The sequence below is a fragment of the Argiope bruennichi genome, chromosome X1 (genome assembly GCF_947563725.1).
Source record: "Argiope bruennichi chromosome X1, qqArgBrue1.1, whole genome shotgun sequence".
Taxonomy (NCBI): domain Eukaryota; kingdom Metazoa; phylum Arthropoda; class Arachnida; order Araneae; family Araneidae; genus Argiope; species Argiope bruennichi.
This window is the reverse complement of record NC_079162.1, coordinates 128,098,255-128,119,989: the sequence shown is the minus strand read 5'-3', so window position 1 is coordinate 128,119,989 and position 21,735 is coordinate 128,098,255. Positions and strand designations below refer to the sequence as shown.

The 21,735-nt window shown below is 29.7% G+C and overlaps 1 protein-coding gene and 1 non-coding gene across 3 annotated transcripts; both read right to left on the bottom strand.

The window, feature by feature from the left end:
• Positions 1-447: 447 nt before the first annotated feature.
• On the bottom strand, positions 448-21,293 carry LOC129959041 (ganglioside GM2 activator-like). 2 transcript variants are annotated; one of them, XM_056071818.1, is made up of 5 exons: positions 21,220-21,293; positions 19,036-19,117; positions 4,279-4,477; positions 2,510-2,675; positions 448-654 (listed from the first exon to the last, which is right to left on the bottom strand). In XM_056071818.1, exons 1-5 carry the CDS (start codon positions 21,259-21,261, stop codon positions 559-561), a joined length of 585 nt encoding a protein of 194 aa, XP_055927793.1. In that variant the 5' UTR covers positions 21,262-21,293; the 3' UTR covers positions 448-558. The 2 variants fall into 2 exon arrangements, with proteins under 2 accessions (XP_055927793.1, XP_055927794.1); XM_056071819.1 differs by lacking the exon at positions 21,220-21,293 and adding an exon at positions 19,208-19,330.
• LOC129959573 (U6 spliceosomal RNA) lies at positions 16,571-16,677 on the bottom strand. The gene has a single exon (XR_008783465.1). It is a non-coding gene; the product is annotated as a U6 spliceosomal RNA (small nuclear RNA).
• Positions 21,294-21,735: the final 442 nt, after the last annotated feature.

Sequence of the window (21,735 nt, the reverse complement as noted above, 5' to 3'; positions counted from 1 at the left end):
ATAATCTCACCTTCAGGATCTCAACTGAAAGTAAGATTTCATTAAACGGAGGCGTGCCCACGATTCAAAACTACAACCCAAGCATAATTTTAAAACAGAATGCAAATCTAATATGTATATCACTCACTGACACTATAATGTACGCCGTACCCAAACCTGTTTGTGGTTGCCTCATATTTTTTTTAGTACGTTTTATGATACTTAAAAAGTTTTAAATTTAAAACGAATATCCTTAGAAAAACAATATACAGCGTTTACAGTAGTATCGAGTGCTTTAATAATCACCGAGCACATGTAAGTAAATTCTTTAAAATAAATTACAATGCAGATTTTCTATGAATTTTCATTTGTTTTAATAACTACAACGGCAATGTTATGAAATTGCTATAAGAAATGGTAGGAGTAAACAAGTAATTAGTTATATACATAAAGGAGAATGTGAAATAGAAAAATTTATATGCATATATTTATTTATTTCAAAAATGTAGAGAATTTCTTTTCATGAATAATCACATAAATGGTGATGATACATTGTATGGAGAAACCCTTTGTTACTTGTTAGCTTGAAGGTTCTATTTCAAAGGTAATTGCAATGCAACCAACTTGTTTGTTTGAATTTTTGTCTGTGAATGTGATGTTTCCTTCATAATGTCCCTAAAATAGAAAAAGAAAAATAATTTAAAACCATTATTTAATTTTTTAAATAAAAATAGATTATATAGAATGACAAGTGCATAAATTATTTGAGGAAGACCAATTATCTAAAAAACATTCATCCTCCCTCGCTTACCACACAACAGGAAAAACCGAGGCTAAGCTGAAATGACTGGCAGAGTAGATTTCATTTTTTTTTCGAACGAAATATTAAATATTCTTTAAAGAATATCCCTGATATAGTACAATGTTTCTTGAAATTTAAATTTATTTACTTCTTTTTCTGTGTCGGAAAGATTTGTAGGCTTCTGAGTCCTTTTACTTCTTGAAAATTTTCACAATTTTCCACCACTTACGTTTTTTTAATTGGTTATTATGCATTTCTTAAATTATGCACGCACATTTTATGCAAAGATATTACAAAAAGAAATGATATGAAAAAAAATATTATAAAGATATCGAAAATTAATAATTTCTCAGCAGTTTAGGCTCACGTTCAGTATATAACCCCAAAAGTTCAATGGATTAGGAAATGGATGCCTTACACGGCAATGGCACTATAATCAAAAGAAATGCCAGTTCAAATAAAAGTTTCAAGTGTATTTCAGAGTGCTAAAAATATAGCTTGTGCATGAGATTTTAAAATGCACGTACTTTTCAAAGACACGTTAATATGAATTTTCCGTACGAACTTATCTCGTCATTACATTAAAAAGCTGAAGGTGTACTCCAATTGCATTCAAATGAATCGACATAAAATTTAGATAATATTTATAAAATTTAAAATTTATGAACTCAGTTAAAAGAAATTATCTGGAACGAAGTATAGTCAGCTTTAGAGAGTGAGTTATTGTCAGTTTTTTATAGAGAATTTAAAATCGGATGTTCAAAATCACTTAATACATAGCCATTCGAGTGATGCTAATACAAAATAATCGTTAATGCTAAAAACATTTCAAAATTAACACGTCATGGACTAGAAAGTTGGATATCCAGTCTCAGTTAATTTTTCCTCAGTACAAATTGATTTATCCACCCGCCTTTGGGTTCACTGAATACGGTTGGGGAAGCTCGGAGGAAACCGGGGCTTGTTTAACTAAGGTGCTGGAATTAACCTGGCATGGATGGACCTAGAAATTTAACGGTGTGGTGAAGATTCATTGTGATAACAGTCTGCACAAGATGAATCGAAATAATTTTAATAATAGGCATTACAGAGGGATTATGGACCGGGATTGCCTGGTTGGTAGGGCGTTGAACTCACATCTCTTAGGTTGTGAGTTCGCACCCCACTGGCCAAAGACTCTCCGTGTGTGTGTGGTGGCTGGCGCAAGTATAAATCCGTCCTGGTCACAAAATCCTCCATGCCGAGAGTAATACCACTGTGGTTACTGCTTCAGAGGGGATCGTTCTCTGACTCAGGTCTAAATTACGATCTGTGGATGAGTGAATGAAATGCATGGATGAAGTTCGCCCCGTAAAAAGGGCTGTGACGCATGAATAGCTAAGTCGTACTCTTGGCCCTAGATGGCGCCACTCTAAAAACAAGGGACGCTCACTCGGCTTAAATCGCTGACAGATAACTGTCAGCGGGCTTCTAAAGTGCCATAAATCATAACAGCAGGATTATTTTAAACCATACATATAGGAATTAAGTATAAACCAACTTTAATGCAATGCTGACATAATATCAATCGTTTTAAAATTATAAGCTGACTTGACAGCACAGCTATCCTCGGACTGTTTTTCTTTTGAACACAGTATCTGATACCAAATTTTAGGAAATAAATTTTGCATAGAATTCCATTTTGTATTATTATCATTATACGGAAGGAAAATTGATAATGAAACATACTTTAAGTATTTTCACAAAAATTTCTCCAAAGTCAGGCAGAACTACCGGAGCATTCTTCAAGGAATAATAACCAGCCTTCATCGGACAACCGCATTCATCGGGGTTTGGAAACATAGGACAGAATTCACTTCTGTGATTTTGGATTAACTCACAGACATCGTAAGAGCTGAAAAAGAAAATAGCAAAATCGATATTTGCAGACCATTTTTAATTCGGTAAATATTTATGAAATCTTATATTTACGGCAGATATTTTTTATAAACAGTGGAAGTGTCTCCCCAAAACTTTCTTGCATACTCACTAATTAAGGTTAATTTGTTTTTTATATGCATTTCTTCCCCATCGATTGAAACCAAAATTTGCCACAGAATTACCATTGCAGTCACAAAATTACATACCAAATTTGATATATTTAAATAATTGTGATATTGAGAGATCGTGTTTACATGCTTCTGAAAGTACATATCGACAGACGTTCAACCATTTGTTAGAGTTGGCTCAAAATTTGATAGACATATCCACTATAGATAATAAATCTGTGTACCGAATTTTACTTATCTAATTTTTTTTTTCCTTTTGTAGTTATCGTATTAACTTATATTCGAACAGTCGGACAAACAGACTTCCCCAGAATAAATTCAACTCAAAATGTGGTACAAACTTACAAATGTGATATAAATAACATATACGAAATTTTATCCGTCTAGCTGAAAGTGTTTTCGAGTTATCGTTGTCACAGATAGAGAGATATTTTCCAAAAAAAATGTTTTTCGAACTCAAGGATATTCAAAACGATTCGATTGATATGTATACTCGTCGATGCACCAAAATACAGATTTGGATTGATATGTATACACGTCGAATACAGTTAACTGGTTAGTTGCACTTTTTTGTATAAGCAAAATGTAACTTTCCACAACTTTATCTCAATGATTAGACTTAAAATTGTTCGTCCTTTTTTTTTCATATCAGCTTGATTGCTCATCTATTCTCTTCTAACAAGTTTGTAATCACTACATTAGCAACAAATCATATTCAGTGTCATTGCCTGTTAAAACTGGTTAGCTAACGTAGAAATAGGATATAATCCATGTTGATATTTGGAAGAAACTCAAATATCAACTATGATATATTAAGCGAAAAACAAACAAATCTTATGCCACATTGTCCTAATTCAAAAAGCTCCTGCTTGTTATTAAATCCTTTATGGGCAACTGCAGCATAGCTATACTGAACAGATTTCATCTTTTCCTGAGATAGGCAGAATGAAAATCATTCTACCAAAGCTTATGTATAATTGTTTTGGATCAAAATAATGGATTAAGAAGAATTCGAAGTTCTTTTTATTATTATGCAACTGTATTGAATTTGTACTGTTTCATGTTTGTAAAGATGAGAGTTCATAATCAATTTTCTCTTTTCTTCTTGAAGAATTTTGAAATTTTATGCATTTAGTAAACTTTTCTATATTTTCAAAATTTTACTATCATTTAATCGATTCACTTAATTATATATCGATTTTATACCAGTGAACATCATCTAGAAATTAATTTGAGAAAAATGTGGATTTTATGATATCAGTGATCATGAAATAAAAATTAAAAAAATAAAAAGCAGGAAGCAATCAAAAATCTACCTTTTAGTGCACTAATAAAAGCAATTTTAAGAGTGGTTTTTATTAAATTTAATTAGAAATAAATCTGAAACTTCTTCAACATCAAACACGAGCAAATTTAAAATTTTATACTTCAGCAAAAAATTGGATTTACCATGATCCAATATTATCTAAACATGGTACATTCATTTTTCTTGGATCTAATTTAATTAAGTCCATCTTCATTTCCAAACCAGAAGCAGGAAGGTCCTTTAATATATCCATAGCTACTGTCATACTAACATTTCCAGGATACAGAATAGGGTCCGGTTTAACAGAGCCTTCCTTAATATCAATGCTTTTATCTGGACCACCTAAAGGAGAAAGATTTATTAGAGATCGAATGAAGCAAATTAATAGAAATGTGCAGGCAAGGTAATGAAGGGTAATTAGGACCAATGATAGAGCACGCAGAGTTGGGAATAGGGCTGTGCCGATTTCGATTTATCGATTTAAAAAAAATCGATTTTTCGATGGCAGTTTTTGAAAAATATCGATCTATAGAAATCGTGATTATGAATAATAGTTCACGATAAATCGCGATACAATAAATCGATATTTACAATTAATTTGCATTTTTGATTTCGTTTTGGTAATCGGTTAGCGTTTATTTTTGTTGATCTTCATTCTTTTTCATCTTCATACAGAATTTTTGTTAATATTTCTATAAATACTGTCATATTCTAATATATAAAAATACTTGTTTTATGCACGTCATTTTGGAATAAACTGGCCGTGGTGGCCTGGTGGTAAGGTCTCGACTCGTGAGCCGTAGGGTTTCAGGTTCGAGACCCAATTCCACCGAAGAACCGTCGTGTAAGGGGGCCTGTTGCACGCCAAATCTGTCAGCCCAAACATCATCTCGCTGGTGTGGTGTAGTGTGGAGAGGTGGGGGGCAGCTCAGGTGTAATCCTCACCATCTGACCAAGGTTTAAAATTACGAAGTGCGTCCCGAAATAGTCCTAGCGTTGCTTTAAAAAACGGGACGTTAATATAACTAAACTAAACTAAGGTTTGGAATAAACTGCTTTCTGTTCTCTAACTGAATGATGCCTTTATTGAAAAATAACTGCTGTTGTCAGAAGGTTGTAGGCTGTCCTTTGTTTAATCGCTAAATATTCATCTTCAGAAATAAAAGTAAAAAGGATTAATTCAGATTGAATTCACAATTTTATTGCAGCTCGCATTTTCACACTTAAGCGTACTCCCATAAAAAAAAAAAAAAAAAAAAAAAAAAAAATTCGTTACACATCCGTTTTCGCCTAGCGGCTCACGATAAATCGCGATACAATAAATAGATATTCACAATTAATTTACGTTTTTGATTTCGTTTTGGTTACCGGTTAGTGTTTATTTTTATTGCTCTTCATTCTTATTGACCTTCATACAGAATTTTTGTTAATATTTCTATAAATACTATCATATTCTAATATATAAAAAGCAGTGTTTAAACGCAGTGTTTTTTAATATATAAAAAGAAGTTTTAAACGCAGTGTTATAATTTGTAATATGCAGACATTGCTTTGGCATGGACATACTTTATTAAAAGGCTTTTAACAAAATTATTTTCTAACGATTTTTATTCGAAAGAAGACAAATATTTTTATTATATAAATTGAAACTTCTTTTTATTTGGAGTCGTTCTGATCAATAAATATGCTAAGAGATGGTATTTATAGCTTAAAATAGCTATAAATAAAAATGATATCACGATACATCGAAAAATATCGATATGTGTTTGAAGATATATCACGATGATGAAGTTCTGCCATCGCCCAGCCCTAGATGGGAAACATGTACCTTTTACAAGGCACTCTAAAGAATGACGATAAACACTTTCATTCGTTTTTCAGTGAAATTTTGTAACATCTATTTACATTAATTGCAACCGTATTCAGAAAAGTGAAACCAAAACTTTAAGCGTCATTATTCATTCCCCGCACCAGTTATTTGCACAATAATTTGCTAAGTTATACATTTCTTGGATCTGTTGAATATAATGGTTACGAATAAGATTTATTTTCATTTTTCGATTCTTCCATGAGAAACAGGATATACTTTTCAATTACATCTGACAACTTTCATTGCAGAATAATTAGGAACAAGCTTTTAAGGTAATAAAACTTATATTTTTCATGCATTTTGAAAAATTTATTATATGATAAAAATGATATTCAATCTAGGAACATGTTAATTTCTTAAATGTCCCACCAAAACTGTTTATGCCAAATTAACAACTGATATTTGTAAACAATCTACCATATGCTCTACATGTATAATGCTTTTCCTGTGTAAGAGCTGATTTTTAATGAAGATTCGATACTGATTATCCTCGAGTTTAGAAGAAAACAAGTAAACTGACACCAAAGAAGAGAGAAAAAAAAACCGATTCTGAAAGAGGAACTACATGTATAATGTAGTTCCTCTTTCGGATGAATCATCATCCGAAGGTGATGATTTTCACTTCTTTCGATTAGAAACGGATGCTGTGGAGATGGAAAAGAAAGAATCTAGAATCATTCTTATTTGATTACGTTAAAACAAATATGTATGTTTCCATCCATTATTTTTGAAGTTTTCGGAATGAATGACCTTTCATATTTCGTCTGAGAGACAGATAGATATGACGTTGTTCAGCAGAATGTGACAGTTTTGAAGAGCACTCATTTCACTAAATCAAAATTAATTTTGGTACTTAATAATCGGGTGCCATTTCTGAGAAATAGATGATTGTTATTCTACCAGATCCTATCGTTTTAGTAAGACTTTTTTCAAGCAGAATAAATGTCAGAGAAAAATGAGCTGAATCGGAATTCGAATTTTTACTTGAAGTGAAAACTGAATGTTTTTTTTTTTTTCCTAAATCGAATGACTAATCCTTTTAAAGCGCACTTCTAAGTCTTATATATTTCCTCTTCTTATCTCATAAATATGAATCACTTTTGTTTCCATAAAGATTCATTTCTCGACTTTTTCTGACAAAATTGAGAATAGAATTATTATAAATGACTCTAAACCTAAGTAAATAGGTTCATTCAATGAATTGAAATAACTGTTTAGAGAAACAAACTGTTTCAATGAATGGGTTGATCCTTATTATATAATAACTTCCTTCAAAATGGGATAAAAGATGTGAAAAACATTATTTCAAAGATTCTCAAATATCACACCCATATACTTTCAAAATGGAATTATATTCTAAGCTAAATAAACATATCCATGCATTCAAAGAAATGAAATCCCAAATATTTCATTGAAAGAAATTTTTCGTATTTAATATACAGAATCCGTAAATTTGAAATTTTTGTTTCTTCGAAGGATAAACTCTTGAAAGCTATTTAAAATCTATCAGAGCCCCCCCCCTTTTTTTTTCAATTTTCTTAGTAACCCCAATTAAATTTTGTTGGTGTTTTCATTATTTCATTATTTTATTCGTCCTTATTTTTATTCAGTCTCAATGTGAACCTATCAAGATATGTCCATTGTACTTGAAAAGTTGTGAAACATATGCAAGTTTCATCATTTTTTACATGGTAAACATTTTGAACTTCTTGACTCGAGAAGGAACAGATTCCTGTCACAAAATGAGAATTCTATATAAAATGTATAATTAAAAATATGGAAATCATAGTATGGATTATGTTTTAGAAGGAAGAAATAATATCAAGCTTGTAAGTTCATTTCATTTATGGATACTTTCATATTAATATAACTATAGCACCAACAAAAAAAATCGGATTTTGTTTATAATGGGAAAAAATTAGAAAAAAGCTATGCAGAATTTTCAATTAAACAGCATGCAAGTTCTTATAGAAAGAAAAAGCATTGTGCCAGAAAGAAGAAACCATAACATACAGAGTTTCCGAAAAAGGTAAAACAAGGGCTTATTTCCTCAACTATTTTAATTAAATGTATACTTCCAATTGCAAAATGTCATGAAATAAAGTACCTAGGATGCATTTTAGCTTCTATAGAGGGAAATAATAAAAAGTTAGAAAATTAAATTTTTATACTGCAAGAGGAAAAGCGCCAGGGAGTAAAATGTTTTTCTTACATGTATCTAAAAGAATACAAATTTTCATGTTTCTCTCTATCTGTAAAGATTGTTAAGATAATAAGTGCAAATTTATTGATTCGACTATTTATCCATATCTCCGACTGGTGTTTATGCAAGGCTTCCGTTGCAATTTTCAGTGATCATATGCATATTATAAAAGATTAATAAAAGAGCAGCATCAGGAAATAGAAACCCATTTATTAATTTCAATTAAATTTTAAAAAATGATTAGATAATGCATTGATTGAAGTGTTTAAAAACTTGTTCAAAATGAATATCTTCGGCATTTATACAAAGGTGCACTCTTTTAACAATACTTGCGTACACAATATTTGCTTCCGAAATTTATGAAAGGAATGTATTTTATACAATATTGAATGTACACTGTTTACAAAAGATATAAGTGAATTTCTTTTCGGTAAAATCGTAAGTTTTCTGTGGAAACCAACAGAGAAAGTGCATTCACCTCTAGATTTTAAATTAATTGTTTCGTCTGTCCTGAAGTTTAATAAATACTTTCGCGTACATCTATTTCAAGCTCATATTGAAGCCAAGGTCATATAGTTCAAGGCATCCGGAATATTATATACTGTTGACGTCAGGCTGTCAGCGGCACCCTTTATAATTATATAACACAGACTGGAGATCTTTTCAATGGAGTCATGTCTTCTTTACTGATAAGAGCTGTTTTAATCTTAAAAATGATTCTCAATGCTAGTTGATTTAGTGAGATATAGGAACACTTTTTCATACAAATAACACGAGGGAAAGAGACTTTTGAGGTGATCTTGTTATGCTTGTGTGCCGAGGTATAATGATGAATGGAGGAACGGTGATACGCATTTTCGACAGAGTTTCGGTGACCTGAAATCTTTACTGTGATGAAGTTAAATGGATTGGCCAGCACCCCCCCCCCCCAATTTAATTCCAATCGAACATATTTAGGATGCTTTGTAGGGATAATTATATACTCCGGAGACTAACAGACAACTTATACAGATGCTCATTGATGAATGAGTACTCTTACCTCAAGAGTTGCTGGATAATATTATTTTGAGTATGACGAGACGGTGCAAGCAGTCATTTCAGTTAAGGGAGGCCATATCCATTACTAAGGGACACCTGTTTGTTGTTCTGCTTCTCGTCCAGAGATTATTTTTTTTATCACATCTGTTCTGGGAATAAGGAATTTTCTGCTTCATTTCCTAATGCATGCGTCCTATTTATTTTTTCCTACTAAACTGTTTCCGTTTTTTAAGTACTACATTGTGCCTTTGTAATATGAACTTCATGTCTTCAAGTTTATTTTTTGCAAAAATGCAGCAAAATAATAATAAAAAAAATTGCTTAAATTTTGCATAGCTGTTTTTACAGTGTTCCAAAAAAGTGGCAACTTTTTTTATTTCCCTAAATAATGTATTTAGGCATATATTTCCAATTACAAAGTTTAATTAAATAATTTGGAAAATTGTAAGAAAACATTTTAACTTCTACAGATGATGATACGTCTCCTGTAGTGTAAAATGTGTCAATCAGTAAAATAGTTTTTTACATGCATCTATGCTTGTACAAAGTTTCACGTTTTTGTCTACAAAATTTGCAGCGATATGCTTATTTTAAATCCAGAGAGATTTATCACAAATTTCGATGGAAACATTTATTCGAGAAATGCAAATTTATTTAATATAGAAAAACTGTCATATGCATATGTTTGCCAATTAGTACATCATCATATCATCATGAGTTGAAAGAAATTTGCTAATCACGCATAATGTTGTTCAGTCTGAGTGGTCGACAGTCGCAACTCCGACTTCATAAGGAAGAGAAAGCAGAATTCAGAGACTGATGACTAAAAATATCTCAGATAAGTAATAGAATGCAGAACATAAAAATGAAATTTCCTGATTACTCTTGCACGCTTTTAAAAATGACATATTTCAATAACAAGGAATGTTTGGACATGCTTCCGTGCATATAATCGCAATGCTGGCCTAGTTATAGAACAAAAAAAACATTGTTTTTTCTGAATTCCCAGCACCGTTCTAAAACGTTTGTTGACTGAACGGTTTAGCGATAACAAACTTCAAGATCCTTACTTTCCCGGAGAGGAGCGGGGAAGATTAGGCGTTATACAAATGATACAGATATTGACATTTTGGCTTATTTTTCAAGTTATTTCCAACTAGTGTACGAACAGTCAATCTAGAACTCATCATTCCAAAGCATGCAATATAGAGAATATTTCAAAATAATAACTATCATCCATACACCATTTGTAAAATCCATAGAATGTTACATTAGTTAACATTTTACAGCACACGATCGACATCTAGAATTTTATATTCAGCCCTACTTCAGATAAAATTAAATCTTTCTTTTCAGAGAAATGTAATATGAATGGACAAATGTCGTTTTAATAGAGAAAGAGGCATTAATCTTCAAAACGATCACTTTTCGGACGGTAAAAATCCATTCTTCGTACAAGAGGTCCATCATCAATGGTCATTTTCCATAATTCTTTAGTGTGGCATTTTAAAACTCTCGTTGGTTAGTTCCACTTTGTTCGACAGTGTATTAAATGGTTATCAATATATTCGATTAGTTTTTGTTTGGTTTGGTATTATAGTAAGAGATGAACTGTCTTTATCAGTAACTGTTCTATAGATCTTTGCTTAGCAATTAAAAAAAAAAACGGTTTTTATATAACAAGTGATGAAATTGGTTACATATACGCAAGTATTGTTAAAAAATCCCAATTTTGTATAGATGTCGAAGAATGTGTAATTATTTTTTGTTTCTGCCCTTTCAATAATCTTTTGTGATGTATTTATCATCCCTGAAAATGATATGAAAAATCTAGATCCAATACCGGCCCTAGGTTTGGAAAGGGCAATATCTGTCTCTTGGGAAATTAAAATCGACCAACCTAGATATGAAAAAATGGTCTAAGTCAAAAAAAAAAAAAAAAAAAAAAAAAATAGTCTGTTAGTCAGAAAATCATACTAATAGAGGCATGAAACTTTGTATTCTTATAGACGAGTAGAAGAATATTTTGCATTTTGATATTTTTTCGCCATGACGGTCTTATAAAAATTTAATCTTTGCTATTTTTTTATTATTATTATTATTATCGTCCTTTGCAGAAGTCAAAGTAATTTCAAGCATTTGTATACCTTATGTGAGGAAACTTCGCAATTGGAAGTTACAATATTTAAGGATATTTTAACTGTAATAGTTAAGGAAATAAATGCGTTTGTTTCAGTTTTTTCAATCGGTAGTGGGACAAATGCGTACGGGTCATAAAAGGCCAATAAATCATGCGTGGCTCTTTGAAAAAAAGGGGATAAGGATTGATTAGTCTTGGTTTGCTAAAACATATGTTATCTGTTGGCAAGAGTATTTGGCTAGAAAATGTATTGGTATTTTAACTAAATTCTGATGCTTAAACACAAGGAAAAAACTTTTGTCTCTATGTGTATATGCTGGCTCTGTACACTTCAGGCCGTCTGACTATCAAATTTGGCAAATTTATACTTTGGAGGGTAAAAAAGTGATTTTTTTGAATTTTTAATTAGAATTTTAATTAATAAAAAATTAAGAGAAATATTAACTTTTTTCCGGATAACTTTCTAAAAATTTACAGTAAAAAATAGTTTTTACTTTCAAATCATATCAATTCTCTGCATTATTCATTCATAGTCAAAGTTTGCTAAATATAGTTCTCAAATGAAAATCAATAAACTTTAAAAGAAATTCTGAAATAGAAATTCTATTCTAAAAAATTACACCTGAACTTAACTATTACCATCACCAACGATTCCAATTGTTTTAAGATAAGTGGATTATTTAAATGTGCATTTCAGCTAATTAATAGCACACAAGTCAATAAGAGAATTTAACAGTTGATAATTTTCCTAATTAAATTAAATCTGTTCAAAGCTTTTGATAAATCTGGTAATCAAATAAACAATTCATATACACATGAAATAAATAACTTAACAAGCCTGATATAGTTATCTTATATTTAAAAATCTATTATTCTCGTTTATATGAAAACCTTATCTTTTCATAAGTAAATATAAACGGAAGATCTTGACTATAAAACATACATGCTATCTAAGATCTGTATTCTCTTTACAGAATAAAAATACGCAAAGAATGATAAAGCAATAAAATTTATGAATTTTTTAAAATTTTAAGATAATTTACGTTAGAGATAACATTATTTTTTGTATTAATATTTTTAAATGCACTGAATTGCATATTTCTTTCTCACAAATATACGTGTGTTAAATTTAGTATCTCTACATGCAATGGTCGATATTTTAAATAGACTGATAGACGCATATACATACATTCACTTTTATTCTTGGAAAAAAATCTTATTTTGTTAATTAAAACTTTTAGATTAAAGTCTGAATATTCCATAGTTTAATTTTTGAATAATTTTAAACGAAAAATGTGGAGATATCTGGGAAATTTTAAAGCATATGCTTCCGTGTTAAAAGTCAATTTTTTTCCATTCCCTCCCCTCCCCCCTCCTTTGTGTGCGCGCGTATGTTATCAGGTATTTTGTTATTTAAGTTCCTAAAACAGTCCTTATTTTATTTTATTAATTAAAAATAAAATTCGAGTTATTTTAATGGAACATTAGAACTGAAAATGGAATAATAATACGTAAGAAAGCATTTTTTACTACTTTTTAAACTTATCCCGCATTTATTATTTATTCGATTTTTATAATATCGCAATGTATATCGCAATATTATTTTAAAATATTCTCAGTGTGATTTCTTTTATCTTTTGTGACATTTTTACAAATTTAGATAATTTTGAAACTCTGCATTCTTTTATTTTTCCATTGATGATGTAAATTTTGAAAGTAGAATGCATAAGAAGCTTATAAAGAATATTTATGATAAATATTAATCTCAAAATGCATATGCAGATAAGTTAACATAATATTCTAGTTGGATGAAGAAGTATTTAAATATGACGAGTCTGAGTGATTAGTTAAAAAAAAGCAACAAAGAAAAATACCCTCAGCTCTTGAAAATTTTTAGTAGTTGTAGAAAGGTATTTAGTTTTACACTTTCTTTTAATGACAGATGGCCTTGCAGTCAAATTTATTCAAGTTATAATCAAGTATTGATTAAATTAATTTTGGAACTTTATTCTAGTACCATTTACAAGTTATTCGTTATGCTATTTTATAATTCTAAAGAATTTGAAGCTTTACAGTTTAAAAAATATATTCCCTCCTTTTAAAATATTGTTTAGAGTGTTATAGAAAGTTGTCTTTTGTTTTCGATATTTTGTTTTAAATTAATTTTACGTTTTGATTATGCACTTTTTTTACTTGTACAATATTGAAATGGACCTTTTAGAAAGGGACTTGCGACTTCAGTTTTCAAAATTTACTACTTAAAATTGCTGAATAAAAATCAAATTAAAATCAATAAAAAGAATTTGGAGAGAAAAAGGGTCTTTGAGATTTGAATTATTTCAGAGCCCCTGAAAGGTTTAAAACGGCCATGAATTCTTCTGAAATTAGAAATAATTACATTGTTTAAAATATGGAAAAAACACATAGCTTATCAGTAAACATTTCAATAAAGGTGTAGGTGCATATTGTTGAAGAGTGTATTACCAGAATTTCATTCAACACTATTTTTAATGATTTATTGTACAAATAAGAACGATTTTCAATAAAATTAGTTTCTGAAGAACATATATTAATGTAAAAATCATTTTTCTGAATTCTATTTTATTTTTTAACAGTAGATTTGGATTTTGGTTTAATAAATAGTGCAACTAGAAGAAAATTAAATTTGAATCCAGCCAATATCTCCTACAAATTTTCGCAGATACAAATGATGAGTTAGCAAAATATTAATATACTTCTGATTTAGTAAGCTGCTTATTTTATGCACCGTATACTTACAATATTTCATATACAAAATGCAAAGTCATATAATGAACAAATAATTTATCTTTATCAGCGTACAGATTTAAAAAAAATATGTAACAACATTTAAATTAAATCTACGATGATAAACAGAAAAGTTTAAATTTGTAATGGCGTTCTACTCTGGAAGCTGATTTTTTTAAAAACTGATATAGCATAGAAATTTATCCGTAGTTGGAAGCTTTTCTTACTACTTACGGCATTTCAAGAATTGCTTTTGCAACATTTCCCTCCTTACAAATAATTCCAATACCACTAACCTCATTCAATTGTACTTTAAATTTAAGAAACAACTTTTTTTTAAGTGCCTATATTTAACTAACATATATTTTAATGTTCGAAATTATTGAATTAAATAAACGAATCAAGAAGAAATAAAGCAAAAACTAATGAAACGCAAACCCTTTCGCTTAATGCAAAACGTTATATTTTATGTAAAGTAATGCATTTATATCTAAAATCTAGAAGAAATGATTATTATTTCAAAGTGGATACACTATTTATATGAGAAGAAATATAATTACTCAATGATTTTTATCTTACATTTTTGAATAAATACATTGAAAAGCAATCCATTTTTCATAAAAAGCAAAGTGGAAATTATTCATAGAGTATTAAAACGCATGAAATTGTATTAATGAACGTATCGTTAAGTATTCGAAATTGTGTCAAACATCATGCTAACTCTTGCCAAATATGACACTTTTAGATAACGTTTAAAATGTTGTAACCTCTTCTAGAACTGACCCTTATCAGCAACACAACCGCATTGTAAAACAGATTATTGAGTGACAGTTTTAAGTGTACTGTACGCAAAAGTCATACAATCTTTTCGATCACCCTGTATATAAGATGCTTATCTTTATACCAGTGTTAAAATACTTTTTGCTCAATCGTGGAGCAAAATAATTTAGGATTAGATATCATTTTTCTGAGTGTAACTAAATGATAAGTTAGAAGTATTCTCTAACTTGTTGTTTATACACAATATTTTTTGGGAAATGTTAAATGAATATCGGCAAATGTTACTGCTTATATTTATGCATATTCATAAATTAATCATAGATAACTGCAGTGACGTACTTACATTGGAACCCTTTTTTTATGGTTATTAATATTATTACTTATGTCTTATCCTAATATTTGATTTGAGAAAAGCGATGAAATTAAGTTTTTTCATGATACTCCCGATTTTTTTTATTTTATTTTGAAATGTCCATATCTAATATTAAACAAAAATACTTTAAAACATTCTTGGTTCGATTTTCAAAAACATAGCTAGCAGTATTCTGTTTTACTATCAAATTACTTGAAAAACGACTCTTTTCTGACCCCTTTACAATATTTTTACAGGAAGATTTTGAATTTAATATTATGTATTTTTGTCCTATTATAGGATGTTCTTTGGATTCGGGATAGATCGAGAGGAAAAGCTATTTCTTTTCACATTATTCCAGAAAATCCTGAAAGATTTAAAATATCAACTGCTAGTCTTTTATGGGTTTGAGTTTTGAGTTTGAGTTTGATGTTTATGGCGTAAGAGCCAGGTTTGGCTATACTACGCCAAGCATATGGTAGAATGAGATAAAAAGTTTTAAAAATTTTAATCTAGATGTTAAAATTTTTGTCAACAGAAATATCAATTATAAAAATATAAATCTTCAGAAAGTATACTAAAGAACTATAAAATTAGATAAGATGTAAAAACCCAATCTCTTTTAAAAATTTAAAAATGTTCTTGTGAGGATATTCTCCTACCAAGTCACGGATGTTCAAGTACAATGTTCCGAAATGATGCAGCCGGTGGTTATTAAAAACAGGGCATTCGGTTAAAATATGAACAATGGTAAAATCGACTTGACATGATGTGCAAGTTGGACACCGTTTACCTAACAAAAGGTGTTTATGGGTGAAACGGGTGTGCCCAATGCGAAGTCGTGTCAGTTTGACATCAAGTTCTCTCACTGGGACAATTGGCCATAATGTAATGCGTGATTTAATGAAATGCAATTTATTAGATATTTGGAGGTCCCACGATTCTTGCCATAATGAATGAATATGATGAGAAAGATACTTCTTCGCATCAAGATAGGGAAGCGGTCGTTGTAGATATAATGATGCTTCCTTAGCTGCAACATCTGCTTTCACATTTCCATTTATGCCAACGTGGCTAGGTAGCCAGCAAAATATTATGTCAAAGCTTCTAGATTGTAGAGTTCGTAGAAGACATAAACTATGAATAACTATTGGATGCGTCATATTATGATGATGACCAAGAGCTTCAAGAGCGCTCATACTATCAGAATAAATACAAAATTTTTGTTCCTGAAGAGTGGAAATTTTTTCTAGGGTAAACAAAATTGCCATCAATTTGGCCGTTAAAAAAATGTGGAACGCTTCACGATTTTGCGTGTCATCCTTGCGCAGGGGCCATGCTGATCTTCTCTGTATCGTTCCAATTTTAGTATATGTACTGCCGAAGCGAGTACAGTCTTTTATGGGAAAAACCACTGAAATCAAAATCTGTTCTAATCAAACGTTAAAGTTAGTTATGTAAGTTTTGTTATAATTTTTTCTGTTTAACTCTTTATTTACCAAATTATTTCGTCATCAGTTTTTCAAATTATGAACCATTAGTTAAGTTTTGGTACAGAATAAACTGAGGAGGAAGAAGAAAAAACTTTTTTAATTAATTAAAATAATTTAATTAATTAAATTAATAAAAAAATTTAATATTATTTTAAATTTACATCTACTGCTTTCTATTGGAAATATGTTCTTCGAGTTCTTTCAAATACTGTTAGAAAAAATAGTCATATTGTGAAGATATCAGCCGTGTTTAAACAGTACTTTAAAGTACTGTCGGTAAATAAAGGGTTAATATATAAAATTATCAATTAGATAACCTTTCATCACTCATTTTAATGACTTGATAGCAAAAGCAAATTGAAATGCGTGAATTAACGTTGAGATTCATAGGCAACAATATCCTTACTGAGTGTGAAAAGACAACAATTTACATTTTAGCAGGAACTGTATTTTTAATCTTTATATTCTGTTTTCACTTATCAGTTGAGAAATCGCTTTCATTTACCTTCATTTCGTTGTCGATGAAGACTGATAAATCTTACTTGTATATATTTACACAGCCTTATGAGTCTGCTATTTTTTCTCCTTCTGTCTGTATTTTTTATTATGTTCTTGGGAGAATAATTGCATCCGGCTTTTGCGAATTACAATTTCAAATAGATAGCAATCATATTCCTAACATAAAAATTATGTTTAAATATGCAAATATTCAGCACTATAAAGGATGTAAAAATAATGAAATGACAAAGAAAACTTAATTCTTTCAAAGCAGCTGAACATCTTTTACATTCGGCAAAAAGAAAAAAAAAAGTGCCTGTGGGATTTCTCCCCCCTCCCCCTTGTTTCAATCGATTTTTATTGAAAATAAGGAAGACACTTTTAAAAAAATTATTTATCTCTTAATTTAAGGGAAATTGATTCACGAATATTATGAATAATGAGGCAATAATATTTTATCTTCAGGCATATCTTGAGAAACCTTAAGGAAATAATCGTTTTCAAGTTTTATCTTTTCCTATCCCAGTCACATATAGGAGTGAGACCTTTTTTGAATCGAGTTTTCATTCCTTTTATACTAATAAAATATGTTATTCTTAATTATTCAGAAACTTTTGCTAAAGAAATGCTCTAAGACATATAACTTCTCTTTTGAATGTAATTTAAAAATACAATATACTAATAAAAACTCCGAATGCGAATGATGGAAGTTTTCTATACAAATGTATTTCAAAAAAAGTCTTTTAAGTTGTTTTTTTGAGACTGCACGACTGATCGCTTACACAGAAGGAAATTTAAGCAAGTATACAAAAGATAAAGGAAAATCTTATTAGGGGAACACATTTTTAAAAATACTGATATTTAATTACTTATAAATGTGAGGCGTCGAATGTTTAAAATCTTATGACTATTTTGCATATAAAGTCAATGACATTGAAGCTAGGTAGAGTACAATCCCGATTATCCGCGGAATTGGGTGGCGCGGCCAACAAAAATCGCGGATAATCCGAAAAAAGCTAAAAAAACAGGTATAGCAAAAAAGAAAACAGTCATTCCAACTTTGAAAAATCGTTTTATGTACAATAAAACGTAAAATAAAGAGCAGGAAATGTTTAACTAACGCTTAATATTTTAGTATATCACTCAAAACTAACCTAAAAGGCATTTTGTTAATGAAAACAGAAAAGTGCTTTGTATTTACGAGAGGCGTCAAGGATACACAGAAAAATTAATACATATGTACTGTTTTAATACTGTAATGTATTATGTAATTACAAAAGCATAACTGTAAAACTGCACCTTTTTAAAAAAATCAGTAAAAAAAAAAAAAAAAAAAAAACTTTGTGCGGCAGGCGCGGATAATCGGGAGTCAAAATCATCACTAGCAACGGTTCAAAATTTAGAGAACCAATCCCAAATAATCTTATGTAGTTTCATAGCAGGACAATCGATTAAACCTACCAAATATAAAATTCATAAACTATTGATATAAAGTGAAATTTTATTTGGGAAAGGCAATTCACGTTTACTTTTTAATCTTAATCTTAGGTTTTTTTCTTAACTTGGCACCATTTCAGTTCAAAAATTTTTTTACCATTATCCGAAAATTAAAAGAATTAATGACAAATAAAAATAAAATGCCAATAAAAAGAATTATTCATCATATTTTGCCGAAATAGATGGAATTTATAATTATGTATGCGTGGTCTACACGATCCAAAATGGAGCGGAAGCAATTTATATGAACATTCATTACTTACCACAATCTGCAAATGTTGCGGTTCCATGAACGTATACGGGAACAAGCAACCCAATACAAAGAAAACAAGTAACTGATATCATCTGGAAAAAAATAATAAAAAAATAAATGACATTTGCAAAGAATTTCTTTTCATCTGTTCATTTTTTGTCAGAATTCCATCAGTCACTTACTTTTTTTTAAATTTGTAACTTCAAAGAGCTTTTACTCCAAATTAAGCAAATAAGGCAATAAATGCATCAATTTCAGATCCACTGGACTATGATCTTCGTTATCTGAAACTGAAAGTGCTTTTTTCACGGAAGATAAAATAGAGAATAGTCATGGAGTTTTTTTTTTTCCCCTTAAGAACAAGCTATCAAGGTTAACCGATGTTATTTTTTATAAGTTTCTTTTTTACACCTTTAGACTGTTATTGAATTTTTAGCTGACTTTGCTATTATTTATTCCGATCATGCAGACAGACGTGATTCTTTTCCTTCAAGAACATGATGCGATAGACTGCTGATATTTGAAGAAACGATGATACGAAATGTAGCTTCTTAAATATGTAGCTTGAATTTCAAAATACAGAATTATGTATGCTCAAACAGATTAATAATTCAGAAACAGAGAAGGTTTTTAAAGTAAGCATTCAACATACATGATTAGAAGAAAAAAAAAATAATAATAACTACATCCTGTCCGTTTTAACTTGAAAAATCCTTATGAGATCTTGAACGTTCAAAGAATCAGAAAATTACTTTCTTTATATCTTAAAGTTATCACAATATTTGATCCCATTTAAAAATCGAGCTTCGAATGTTATCGACATGCAGTTATCTTGCGACAGTTCTTAAATAATTTTAGCTTTTAGATCGAGTTCAGAAAATGCCTATTCGAAATAATATTCAAAGAAAAAAACATTTCGATACTTTCCAAAAGAAAGTAAAAGTTCTTGATCCTTTTTGTAACGAATTTCTAAAGCATTTTATTAAAAATATCTTTGCTACAGATTTCCAAGATTTTACAATTTATTTTTGCTGTATTTACCAAGTGTTTTTTTTAAACAGATTTTATAACTTTTAAGCTGAAAAATATCCACTTGTAAAAAGTATTTTGTAATGGAATTTTTGTCCTTTTAAGCACGACATTGTTCAAAATGAAGACAAATCTGGGCAGCATTGATCTAAGAAATGAAATCAAATTATAAAATTTTGTTTGTTTAAAATATGAATCCTCATTCGGAAATCCGCATTTAATACTGAGAGAAAAAAAAAATTCCGGTTTGAATCGTTTGCTATGTTTTTAACTTAACCCACTTCTAACTTAAAATGAAATGTTTTTATCTTTAAATGCAGTTTGCCTTGTCCTCTAGCTTTATAACTTTGACTATCTTAATGAAATAAGTAAGCAATTTTAAATAAACACAAGTGTTATTATGAAAAACAAAACAAAACATTCGTTGGCTCTTCTTTTCAGATATTAGTGAGTCTGAATTTAACAAATTTTCGAAACCTACAAATTTAACTTTTATATTCATTTTCGTCAATAAAATATATATTAGAAGACAGCTAAAGAAATAACGAAAGAAGATTCTTAAAATGCTAATTTAAACACAGTTTAAGTATTCAAATTTTCAATACAATAGAGCAAGTAACCAATTTATGCAAACTTTCAAGAGGGAAAGCATAGAGGGAATAGATATAAAGAAGCACATATAAACAAGAATCATTGTAACTTATATTACGTCAACACTCTCGTATTTTGGTCTTCTATCTTTTTTATGGAATAATACAACTACTTATTTTAATAATATAACTTTTTAAGGGGAAAAAAACTACAGAATTTTTCATCAATACTTATGAAATAAAAGTATTTTAATTACTGCCGTCCTTTTAATTATATTTTAAATTTTTGTACTCATGATTAATAACAATAACAACAACAACAAAAAAAGATTTTAGATAATAGAACATTATGATATTTTCTGAATTCAAACCCACTTAAGAGAATTTGTAAAAAGAATTTCTGTCCAAAAGGCAATCTTCAGTAAATTAACACAATTCCAAGAAATTCTAAATTTTGAAATGAGCAGCCTAAACTTTTTGAACATCTCCTAAAATAGACTATCGTCAATTATTCCAATAACTTCCCAATTTCCCAAGGGGTGACAATTTTCGATTTCAAATTAATTGATACATACCTTTTTCAATCCGTTATCACTTCTCCGAGGAAAGTGTTTCATTGAAGAGCTCAATCTAGGTGCAATTTATCCTGATACTTTTGTGTTTGCCTTAATAAAATTTGTCAGTCACAACTGATTTCGCCATCAGTTTTCTCAGATGCGTTTTAAAATAACTACCGCACTCTAGTTATTATTCTAAAAATGTCACGAATTAATTTCAACAGGAAGAAACTCAGCTATAAAAGATGCAAATCGTTATATTTACAACACTTTGTTTCTGACACAATAATTGGAGTAATTGTTCAAGCTACAGTGAATTTTTCTTTCTTTCTCTTTTATTGTAAAACACCAAATAATTAGTTCCATTTATTCTTAAATAAAATTGAAGAATTCAAACTCGTTTGATGACAGGGATAATTAAAACCCAGTTTTGAGATTTTCTTTTAAAAATAGCGTCGAATTTAATTTCTTGTCTTACCATCTGTCATCATTCATCTACAAGCCTGTGAAATTTAACGATCTAATAATAACATA